The sequence below is a fragment of the Hypoxylon trugodes genome (genome assembly GCF_022578975.1).
Source record: "Hypoxylon trugodes strain CBS 135444 unplaced genomic scaffold F4822scaffold_4, whole genome shotgun sequence".
Taxonomy (NCBI): domain Eukaryota; kingdom Fungi; phylum Ascomycota; class Sordariomycetes; order Xylariales; family Hypoxylaceae; genus Hypoxylon; species Hypoxylon trugodes.
Window position 1 is genome coordinate 2,531,631 of NW_026250019.1, and position 11,700 is coordinate 2,543,330.

Genomic DNA, 11,700 nt, shown 5'->3' on the forward strand with positions numbered 1-11,700 from the left:
GCCATTATCGGTCACGTGACATGTTTTACACGTGATTGCGCTTTCTTTTCGTGAAAGTTTGCCCCACCTTATCTTAATACCTTGCAGTTACATCACAGTGGCGCGCTCTTACTATTGTTCATCATGGCTCTTTCAGTTCTTGGCGGGTCTACAACTCCACGTTCCGTCGCGCATTCAATCCGATATGACTTGCATAACTTATTCTAGATCTCATATGAAGAAGCATGGCCCGGCCTCCAGATCCCATCGTCATCTCGGATGATGATGCGACGGAGTCTTCCGATTCGTCAGCTAAACCTAACGCTGCTGCCTCAGCCAAGTTGAATGTATCTAATAAGCGAAAATTGAATACGGAAAACTTGGGCAAAGAAGAAAACAGTTCCGAGGAAGACTTTATCTATGAGATTTTCAAGAAGCGAAAAAAGACAGCTCGAAAATCATCCTCGAAGAAAGGGAAGGGAAAGGCTTCTGTTAGGAGCAGTACGCCTAAAACTGCCAAGCGACGATTGGTTGATCCCCGGCTCAACGACGATGAGGATAGTGAGTCAGAATCAGACGCAAATGCCCTTTCGTATTTAAAGGCACGTCGCGACAAGTTTGACGAGGATCGGAAAATTCTACGCGACGGCGGACTACGGCTACCTCCCGACTATTCGGATATATACTTCTCGGACGATGAAAACCTAGAAAACCTAGAGGAGAAACCCCAATTTGATGAGAAGAGTGGAATTAAACCGTCTCGTCCCTACAAGGATGTGGTTTTAGAGCATTCAGCCGGTGTCATCCCAGCCTCTATCGCACAATATCTCCGTGAATATCAGATCAAGGGAGTCGAATTCCTCCACCATCTTTTCGTATATCAAAAGGGCGGAATACTGGGCGATGATATGGGCTTAGGGAAAACTGTTCAAGTTGCCGCCTTTCTCACCGTGATGTTCGGTAAGACTGGTGATCGGCGTGATGCCAAGAGAATGAGGAAGTTCCGACGAGCTAAAGTCGACGACTGGTATCCTCGTGCCTTGATCATCTGCCCAGGATCAGTAATCAATAATTGGAAGAATGAACTGAACAGGTGGGGGTGGTGGACGGTTGACTTATATCACGGTGCAGGTAAAGAGGACGTTTTGGGTGCAGCTAGCGCTGGAAGGCTAGAAATCATGATCACAACATATGGCACCTACAAGAGGAGTTACGATCAAATCAATGAGACACCATGGGATGTCGTCGTCGCGGATGAGTGCCATATCATCAAAGAGCCTAGTGCTGGGGTCACCAAAGCGATGAACCAAGTCAATTCTCTGTGCAGGATCGGACTCACTGGGACAGCAATCCAAAACAAATACGAGGAACTCTGGACACTGTTGAATTGGACAAATCCCGGGACATTTGGTACGATTAGAGACTGGAAGGACATGATATGTAAACCATTGAAAATTGGCCAATCGCATGAAGCTACTTTGACCCAACTCAGCGAAGCCCGCAAAACCGCGAGGAAGCTTCGTGACAACCTTCTCCCTCGCTTTTTCCTCCGTCGAATGAAGAGCCTTATTGCTCACCAACTACCCAAGAAGACCGACAGGGTTGTGTTCTGCCCACTTTCCGATATACAGCGCGAAGCCTATGAAAATATACTTGGTAGCGATATTGCGAATTTCGTCCGGACTGCATTCGATTTCTGTCCGTGTGGGTCTAAGAAAAAGCGTGGATCATGCTGCTACGCAGTCAACGCAGAAGGGGAGTCATGGAAATCACTAGTATTCCCTACCGTCATCGCATTGCAGAAGTTATCCAATCATTTCAACCTCATAATCCCCCAATCCTCAGACATTCTCGACAAACACAAGCGCGAACTCCGATTCCTTCAAGCCGCCATGCCGCAGAGCTGGGAGAAGTATTACAGCAGCCGAGAGTCATTATTAAACCTAGCCAACCCCGAGTATTGTGGGAAGTGGAAGGTACTCAAGAAGCTTCTCATATTCTGGCATGCTAATGGCGACAAAGTACTGGTCTTCTCGCATAGCGTGCGACTACTAAAGATGTTACAGCATTTGTTCAACAACACGAATTATAGCTTTAGCTATTTAGACGGGACATTGAACTATGATGATCGGCAGCAAGTGGTTGATGACTTCAACTCCGACCCGAACCAATTCGTATTCTTGATCTCTACCAAAGCTGGTGGGGTCGGGCTTAACATCACATCAGCCAACAAGGTTGTTATAATGGATCCTCATTGGAATCCGTCCTATGATCTTCAGGCGCAGGATCGAGCCTACCGAATTGGACAAGTTCGTGATGTAGAGGTCTATCGTCTCATTTCGACAGGCACTATCGAAGAAGTCACTTATGCAAGGCAAATTTACAAGCAGCAACAGGCAAATATCGGATACAATGCTTCAAATGAACGTCGCTACTTCAAAGGGGTACAACAAGATGCCGACCGCAAAGGAGAGATCTTTGGGCTCCAGAATCTACTCGCGTATCATGGCGACCAAGTCATCCTCCGTGATATCGTGAATAAAACAAACATTGCTGAGGCCAAGGCGGGCGTTAAACTAATTAATATTGACATGGATAAGGCGGTTAAGGATGTTGAGGAAGAAGACCTCATTAAGAAGGAGGAAGATGCCGACGACGAGACCGGTGGTCTAAAGCAGCTATCCGCTCGTCTCATCAAGGGTGAAAACAAGAATAGTGTCTTGAAAGCAGCGAGAGCGCAGAAGCTCAAGCAGTTTGACGCCGTTCAAGCAATCCTTGCATCCGAGGGGGTTGAGTATACTCATGATAACGCAGAGGTCGTCGGCTCTTCCAAAATCGAGGACGAGTTATCCCGACAAGCGGAAATGGTCGCTAGTGGGGATGAAGAAGACCCAGAGGCCCGTGCTCTCTTCTTTGACAGCTTGGCGGCTTCCGCCGCGGGCGCGCAGATCGAGCACGAATATAACCCACCGGTAGATGTAAGACGACGCCAATTTTGTACGATGGCAGAGACCTTTGGATTTCCTAGTGTGACGGAATTTGCACTTGCTGTTGAAAGCATGGAGCCAGAAGAACGAAGGAATTGCCTAGAGCAATTCTACAGGAAGAGGGCTGAGAAGCTGAAAAGCTTAGGTGAAGCCATCGATTTGGACGCCGGCTTGAAAACCGAGTCAGAGTCGGATACGAAGGAAGACATCAAGATGGAAGAGGTGAAGATCGAAAATGTACAGCATACACCAATCAAATCCAAGGATGAGGCGGATGAGAGAGATATCAAACTGGAAGATATAAAGCCTTATATGCCACCTATCAAGCAAGAAAATATTAAGCCAGAAATCGAAGAATCTCCCTCTGCGAAAGAAGATGTCAAGGAAGTCAAAAAAGAGGAACGGCGGAAGAAATCCGAGAGGGTGTCTATGACCATCTGGATAGATGATGCGGACGACACGGATGAGCTATGAGCCCTTTTCTTTTCTTTTTCATGGTACTACGTGGCTTCAAGGTAGACGTCAAGGCGTTTGACATGACGTGTCGTGGGAATATCGTAGATTACATGGTACAGAGGCTGTGAAGCGTACATTTCTGGGAATGTACTATGGGATTGGCGTTGGCAGTTCATTTACACCCTGATACCCCATAGAAATAAAATCATGTTTCTCTCAGTCCGGATGTCCGATATCACGAAGCACTGTACGTACCGAGATGGTTACATAAAATGGTGCTTTTCATAAATATTGATCATTAATTTCATAAAAAGCAATGAGAAATATCCATTTAATGCAAGGTATCGACCCTGAATTTCCACCTGCCCCAAAGATAAGGCAAACTTCTTCCGTCATATATATTAAACCCCCAAATCGCACTTACTATTAATCTATTCAAATCTTCCGCAATCTGCTTTAACCGTACGGAATTGTTATCAATGTGGATTGAAGCAATGCTCAATAGCGGATTACACAAGGGCAAACCGAATCATGTCTACGCGTTCGAGTATACAAACCATCAAAGTTCGTGACTAGCGACCGAGGCGTGAGATAAATGAGAAGAGGTGAAGAATAGCGAAGAATGTTGGTGTAGCACCCCCCACCTAATATAAGATTGCCGTCGTACAAGATCGATGTTGTACTTGTACTTTACATTACCTTAATTCCTTAATTTCTTGGTAACACTTCCCCTCTGTACTCTGCCTTTGGCGACGTTCCACAGCGCGCACATGTTTGTACAAACTCTATGAAAAGATGAAAATCGAATGGGCAGTTTTAGCCTATTCGACTATATATTAATATGCTTTTTTGTTTAAATATCGTGTCATAGTTTGGTCAGTCTCTTCTTTTGTCTTTGTCTTTAGCAGCTAACTGCAGATAAAGTTGAAAGGTTGGGTGATTCGGCCAAACATTCCACCAGTTGACGATAATAACTCACCAACCACATTCAACCTTCCTCTATTTTAACACTGCCAATTCAATTCTTTTTCGATTCTCCTATTTACAAATTGTCCTATTTTCTTCAAGGTCCATCTCATTCTTTTTTTCCTCAAGTCCACAAGGAATTCCGACGCGGTTTATCCTAAATTTCAAAGACGCCCTGGAGACGTCATATCCATTCATTTGTGGAACCGATCGTCTATCAACAGTCATTCATTTTTTTCTAGAGGACCATACTTACAAAAATTCACCATCCACTTTCGTTCAACCAACTCAACCACCAAATATTTCCAACCATGAAGTCATTCGTTCAAGCTTTATTATTCACCACGGCCACCTGCGCCACCCTGCAACCTAGACAGTCCAACAGCGGTTGCTGTTTCCAGCTCACTTCGGTGGGAACGGTCAACGAGACTGTTCTAGAGGACCATGTCGGTGATTTAACCCTAGGCGGTAGTTTTCAACAAGGCGGGTTTTGTCTAGACAAGACGAGCAAGACCATACAAGATGGTCTGAAACATTATTGCTTCATGAGAGCACCAGACTACCAGTTCGAGTGTTACCAAGGCGCCCTTGGTACCACTGCATTCAATGTTGCATCTCCACAACCGGATGGCAAGATGTACCTAAACTATAACAATGGTTCTGGTACTTTTTATGCTTGTCCGATTGGTTTTGGCTCCGAGAAAACGTACGACATCTACTCCACAGAAAAACCTGATAAGGCCGGCTGTGTGTCGGTAGCATTAGCACTCACAGGCGAAACCCCAGAGTGTTCTGCCGGCAACACCACTCTCACAACACGATCCACAACCGTACAACCAACTCGATCATTACGACGTGATTCTTCACTTCAAGCATGCTCCATTTCGCCGTCAGCGCCGTCACTTGCCCCCAGTGGAATAAGACCTGGCAATTCATCTGACCCCAATGGAGTAAATGAGACCTCGGCAGAAGTCATTATCTCTCCGGATAGCAGCCCAATCTTCGATTTCACTGTTCCTGATGATATGGCCCGCTCGGCTTTCTCAGACTCTTCATTGTGTGCCCTTCAATTCCGTATGCCAGTCTGCAACTCTCTTCCTGAAGGTTATCCCTGCTACAGCTTCAGTGGATTGGAACAAGAGGTTGTATCAAACTCTGGTATGACGTTCAGTCTTGTATCGGGGGTTGGAGAAGCATCATGGAATAACACAGAACTGCATCAAATATTCCCTGGTGATAACACCACCATTGGGACATTCGAATGTGGTAAGATAACCGGCGGCGATCGAAAATTAAGCTGGCAGGTCAACAGCGTCAGGGATTTTTCTCTGATTTTCCTACAAGCTGGAATCGGCGAAGACGCGCAGTTCCAAGATGGAATAGGAGCTTGGGTTGTGCCTTGCCAATAATGACGTCGGCTTCTCACTTGTCATTATAGGCGATTATGAGTTGCCTGTCTTCTAGCATATGAACGATCGATGGAAGCGTGAAAACTTCTCGAATGGTTTTGGAGGATATATCACCGTATGGCTCTATTTGCTTTGCAGAGGAACTTGTAATGTGAGTAATGACACGATGGAGAGTTACTGGTAATGGCTAATGTGGCCCCATGTACTTTACGGACGGCACAAGATGCAGAAAAGGCGGTATGTAGTAAATAGATTGTTACTGTCAACGAATACGGGTTAGACCCCGACATATGTTGGTGTAAGTGATCGAAGCTATATAGCCAATCTCACTTGCTAGATTCTAGAAGATTGAGTCCTCCAAGCATGCACGTAAGCATTTTAATATACTTTAACCCAACACCTCCATTTACAACCAACAGAGTATACCTAACAGCTTTTCATAGCATCCAACCTACGTATCTACCTACCTCCCTGGCTTCACTCTTTCTACTGCATATTCAGCTTAAAACTACATCATGAAAGGGTGGCATGGACTACTTCGTATGATCTACCAACTTCAGTCGTGAAGATCGACCTGTGATATCCACCTGTAGGCAACACTGCGGCGCAGCCTAACTATATTAACATTTATTCCGTCCCTTTTTTATCTTACAGACAGGATTGTCTAACATCATAAGCTCGATATCAAATATCGCCAAAAAATATGTCTACCACACGCATCGTCGAGTTATCCACTAGGATAGCCGCCAACACAATAAAATTAGATGAATACCTCAAATCTCACAACCTCCTAACGCCTTCCTTCGACGTAGACGGGCCACTAGATACCCTAGTGCCAAAAGATGAAATCGAGATCGAAAAATCACGCATCTCTATCATTGAAGACACCACAGAGCTCCGGCGATTAGCTCTAGGGCCTAAAGAGCATCTTATGAATTTCTCAGTTAACCTCCAATCCCAAACTCCAAAATTCCAGAAAATATATAAATTCTAATAAGCACTCAGCAAAACGACCTCCTAAGCCAAGACGCAATCTCGCACCTAAGCATAGCCCACGGCTTTCCCGTCGGTTCAGAAACCACGTTCTTGGAAATCGCGGCGCGAGCAGGCATCCGTGAAGTGCGTGCGAAGCAAATCGTTAGACACGCGATTGCGCGGGGTATTTTCTGTGAGCCTAGACCGGGCGTTGTGGCGCATAGTGCTGCGTCGAGGATTTTGGTGGAGGATAGGGGTGTGAGTGATTATGTGGGCGCTAATACCGAGGAGCTTTGGAGGGCGGCAACGTGCAGTGTTTTTGCGTTGGGACGGTTTCCGGGGTCGGAGGAGCCTAATGAGACGGTATGTATTTTTGAAGATAGGGGGAGTTGGGTTGGTGGGTGCTAATTATAAGATAGGGTTTCGCTTTGTCGAATCGAACGGATAAGTCGTTTTATGAGTTCTTTTCTGAACATCCGGGACGGGCGCGAAGGTTTGCGAATGCGATGAGTGCGTTTACGGGGAGGACGGGGTATGAGTTGAAGCATATCGTGGATGGATTTGCTTGGGGGGAGGGGAAGGATAAGATGGTTGTTGATGTATGTGGAGCCCTTACCCCTATCTACTTTGGATGCTACTCGCGTATGCTAACTAATATTTTCTCCCGCACAGGTCGGTGGTTCTCAAGGCTTCGCCAGCTTCGCACTAGCACGCGCTTTCCCGTCCCTCTCCTTTGTGGTGCAAGACCTCGAGCCTGTAGTCGAAGCTGCGAAGAAGGATGCGCCCGCGGATGTTGCTGAGCGCGTCTCATTCCAGTCCTACGACTTTCTTACCTCGGAGCAGCCCGTGAAAGGCGCGGGTGTTTACTTCTTCCGCTGGATCTTCCATGAGTGGTCTGATAAGTACGCAGTCAAAATCTTGCAGAATCTTATCCCGGCGTTGAGACCCGGTGCGAAAATCGTGGTTAATGATGAAGTTCTACCGGTCCCGGGGACTGTGGGGGCGTTTGAGGAGTTGAGGATACGGTATGTTCTTGATTTCTTTCATCCATGATATACTTAATCTTACAGTGTTCTACACGGACGACTTACACGAATATCATATTATAGGGACCTAGATCTTACGATGGCGGAACTCCAGAATTCGCACGAGCGAGAGCTGGATGATTGGAAGAAACTGTTCAAAAGTGCTGATGAGCGATTTGAGTTCCTAGAGGCGAAGAGACCAGAAGGCTCGAATATGTGGGTTATCGTTCTTGAGTGGAAGGGTAACTAATTGGAGTTTATCGACGGTGAAGCCCAAGATAGTATATCTGCCCGCGTCATGAGCGCCATGATTTTAGTATGGCATATTATAAGGAGTAGTGTAGAAAAGGTGTGGTGAGCTTAATAGTCTATAAAAAATAGTATAGCATTGCCAATCAATTCTATGAATTGCACTCATTGGTCCATGACAAAATTCTATTGTTAACAGATATTATACATATGCACGCACTATGAGAGAATATGTTCTAGAGTTTCATCGCATGGGAAATTTATTGAGACATCCTATTTCGGAGCAATTCGATACCCCGGGGCCCCAGGATTTACTATATCTAGAGATCTCTGACTTGGACGATCTAATGGTGTGACTCCTCCGGCGTCAACAACTCGACGAATCATCCGACTTAAACTCAGGAAGCTATGTAACACGACATCTACACAGCCTCAATTGTTTGCTTTAGTGGAGTTTCGAAGTTTCGGGTGTCGTTCTAAGGGAAATGTTATTTGTGGAGGTGGGCTGTCCGGTCGAGCACGTCAGGCTGGTCGAAGATTTCACAATCCCCCGCAGTATTGTCACCACCGCCAATATCGCGAATCGGCGACGCGCCTCGCCAGTCACCATCTCGCGATACCATCTGCATGCAAGAAGCTTATCAGATCAAAGACGTGATCTAGCCCCAAATCCGCTGTAAGGGCGGCTGTCGCTCACAAAGATGCCGCCCAGACTTATGACGTTAGAATGGTCCCTCTCACGCCATCTACTAACTGTCCGGACTCGGCATATTGATGCAAATTGTATAGTAAATTAGATTACCTATATATAATCTGGCATTGGACCATGTGATGTGAATGAAATATCTCGTCTCTGATTGAATCACTAAACTCCTGAATATTGATACCCCACTACTCACTCACATTGTACCTTCAAAATGTCGCCGTCAGCTACCGAGACAGTAGCTCCGGTTGCCGAGCATATTAAGCAAAAGGTCCTCCCCGAGACCACGAAGGAGGCCCCGAAGGCCGACAATGGCCTTGCGGTCGGTAGCACGGACTTAGAGGACCAATTGCCTAAGCTCGAGACCGCCCACAAGGAGCCCCTGAAGCTAAGCGGCGCTCTGGACCAATTCAAGCAATTCGATGTCACACCTGTAATTGGAAAAGAATTCGTAGATGTAGATTTAGCTGAATGGCTACGAGCGCCAAACTCAGACGAGCTCCTCCGCGACTTGGCTATCACAGGTACGGGAATGAATTTTCTCCCCACAGTATGGAAATCGTGTGGACTTACCAATCTACTGTAGTATCACAACGAGGCGTAGTCTTCTTCCGCAAGCAAGACAAAATCGACAATGAGCTACAAAAAGAATTAGTTCAGAGACTTGGCCAGCTATCCGGCAAGCCCTCTACGTCCGGACTTCATATTCACCCTGTCATCAACTCCGGGCGCGATCTTGGTGGTAAGGATGATGAGATTAGCACCATCTCGTCAGAGCAGGCCAAGAAACTCTACTCAAAGAGCGCCGTCTGGGCTGAGAAGAAGCAGTCGCAAAGGAACCAATGGCACTCGGACATCACCTTTGAGCCCATTCCTAGCGACTACGCACTTCTGCGTCTCACACAGCTACCTAAGACCGGTGGAGGTATGTAGCTATTCTTCGGGCCGAAAACTTAACCAAATCGAGTTACTAACTCATTATGGCAGACACCCTCTGGGCTTCAGGCTACGAGCTTTACGACCGCATCTCTAAGCCTCTGCGCGGTTTCCTAGACACACTAACAGCGTACTACGCGCAACCAGCCTTCAACGAAACAGCCGAGCGCAACAACTTCAAGATCTTTTCCGCGCCTCGCGGGGCTCCCGAAAACATCGGCGAAGTCCTCGAAGCGGTGCACCCAGTCGTCCGCACGAACCCGGTCACCGGGTGGAAGAGCGTATTCGCAGTCGGCCACCACGTAAAGAGCATCCATGGGTTGTCCGAGCCTGAGTCGCAGCACTTCCTAAACTGGTTCACGCAACTCATCGTCGAGAACCATGACTTGCAAGTACGTCTTCGATGGCAAGATGTTAATGATTTGGCAATTTGGGATAACCGTAGTGTCTACCATGCCGCGACTCCAGATTATATTGATGATCCTGAGCTCGGAGAACGCTCGGGCTCGCGCGCTGTGAGTCTGGGTGAGAGGCCGTATTTCGACCCCCAGAGCAAGAGCCGAAGGGAAGCATTGGCTGCTGAGAAGGTGGCTAAGGCGGCGTGAGGGGCGCGGAGTATCTCGTCGGAGTAGGACTAGGTATTTAAATAGTACCTAAATCCGATGTTGGTTGTCAAGTATCTACTTGGTATATAACTTTGCGCCAAGACTTCAAGGAATAAATTAAGTCGTAATATTCCGAACCCGTTTCCATTGCGTCGAAGATGATTATCTCGGATAAAAATCATCGTGATGAAAAAACTAGGACAATGCGCGAATTGAGAGAAGTTTTGCTTTTTATAGGATTAGTAATTGTTTCTTGCTCACCTGACCTCAGGTACCTAGATACATTACACAAGGTCATGTTGTGTAACATTACTTGCATAAAATGATTACTCACATTTTTATTTTCTTTGGAAAGAGCGAAGAGCGACCTCGGGAACGGGAAACAATGCCTTCTTATCAGGAGAAATCAAAGGTGCCTCCCCCAAATCACAACGTACCTGCATCTAACATTAGAGTTGATGGGACCGATTAACCTTTGTTAGTCGATCGGGATAATATCTTTGCGTCCGCGGAGTGACTGAGTGATGTTATTTTTTCAAAAGTTCTTTTCCTTCAACCAATTGATGTTCAAACCAACACCTCTTCTTTTTCTGGAAGTACCAATCCATGCGCTATAAAGGTACTTGGGTATATCATAATGTCACAATGACTCCAACCAGGGCGGTGGGTTAGGCTTCAATTTCTCATTTCTAAGCTCGCCACGAACTTCCCTCGAAGCATCTTACACGATTGACCAGTCATAATTATCGGCCCGAGAGAATTAAATCTCCGGCAACTTATCTGACAAGGCGGACGTAACTGATCTTAATAGACAAAAAGGAGGAATAACAATGGAATGCTTGAACCCTGCGAAGAGAAATTTGTGTCCTCTACTGGGAACTTACAGCACTACTGCCTTTATCTGGGGAATCGGATTAAATCAGTGGCGTACGCGATAGACTGACGTGCTTTTCCTACCCTCAAGGGACTTTATCCGAGATGCGAAGACAGCTTAAAATAAATAACAGAACCGTGCGCAATGGAGAGAAATGGAATTATCTGAGAATCCTTATGACCGCAATGCCCAACGTACCTATAACATTTCCGGATACATGGATTTACGTTTCAAATCACCGAGGATACACGATATTTGGACGTAATAGTCAGGGGACGCACCCATGTATGCTTGGTTGACTATTTCCGTCAAGGTGTCTGTTCCCCTGGCTAGTACCCGCCACACCCGCAGTACCTGCCATCTTGTCATCGCACTCTCTTTGGACCCCAAACGCTCTATTATTCATTCGACGTAAGAAGTCGTCGCCTCGAATTAGCGGATTGGCCACAATCTCACGACCTACTACCTTTTATGTATGTTCGCCCGATCCAGAACTGCTGCGGGCGTCAGCGTTACCGTCACTATCAGACAAGGGG

At 46.5% G+C, this 11,700-nt stretch overlaps 4 protein-coding genes across 4 annotated transcripts; all 4 read left to right on the top strand.

Moving 5' to 3' along the window:
- The first annotated feature begins 17 nt into the window (after positions 1-17).
- F4822DRAFT_220190 (P-loop containing nucleoside triphosphate hydrolase protein) lies at positions 18-3,720 on the top strand. Its single transcript, XM_051453982.1, has one exon. It carries the CDS (start codon positions 225-227, stop codon positions 3,438-3,440), a length of 3,216 nt encoding a protein of 1,071 aa, XP_051315767.1. The 5' UTR covers positions 18-224; the 3' UTR covers positions 3,441-3,720.
- A 979-nt stretch (positions 3,721-4,699) lies between these two features.
- On the top strand, positions 4,700-5,797 carry F4822DRAFT_428341 (uncharacterized protein; the record flags this gene model as incomplete). The annotated part of the gene is made up of 1 exon (XM_051460894.1): positions 4,700-5,797. One exon carries the CDS (start codon positions 4,700-4,702, stop codon positions 5,795-5,797), a length of 1,098 nt encoding a protein of 365 aa, XP_051315768.1.
- Positions 5,798-6,500: 703 nt separating this feature from the next.
- On the top strand, positions 6,501-8,079 carry F4822DRAFT_443031 (S-adenosyl-L-methionine-dependent methyltransferase; the record flags this gene model as incomplete). Its single annotated transcript, XM_051463063.1, has 5 exons — positions 6,501-6,740; positions 6,803-7,135; positions 7,192-7,371; positions 7,445-7,797; positions 7,882-8,079. The coding sequence occupies 5 exons, from the start codon at positions 6,501-6,503 to the stop codon at positions 8,045-8,047; spliced, it is 1,272 nt and encodes a 423-aa protein (XP_051315769.1). The 3' UTR covers positions 8,048-8,079.
- A 238-nt stretch (positions 8,080-8,317) lies between these two features.
- On the top strand, positions 8,318-10,290 carry F4822DRAFT_443033 (TauD-domain-containing protein; the record flags this gene model as incomplete). Its single annotated transcript, XM_051463064.1, has 3 exons — positions 8,318-9,273; positions 9,336-9,674; positions 9,737-10,290. The coding sequence occupies exons 1-3, from the start codon at positions 8,964-8,966 to the stop codon at positions 10,288-10,290; spliced, it is 1,203 nt and encodes a 400-aa protein (XP_051315770.1). The 5' UTR covers positions 8,318-8,963.
- Positions 10,291-11,700: the final 1,410 nt, after the last annotated feature.

Coding starts and splice junctions, on each gene's coding strand:
- F4822DRAFT_220190 (XM_051453982.1), top strand. CDS start 225: ATGGCCCGGCCTCCAGATCCCATCGTCATCTCGGATGATGATGCGACG.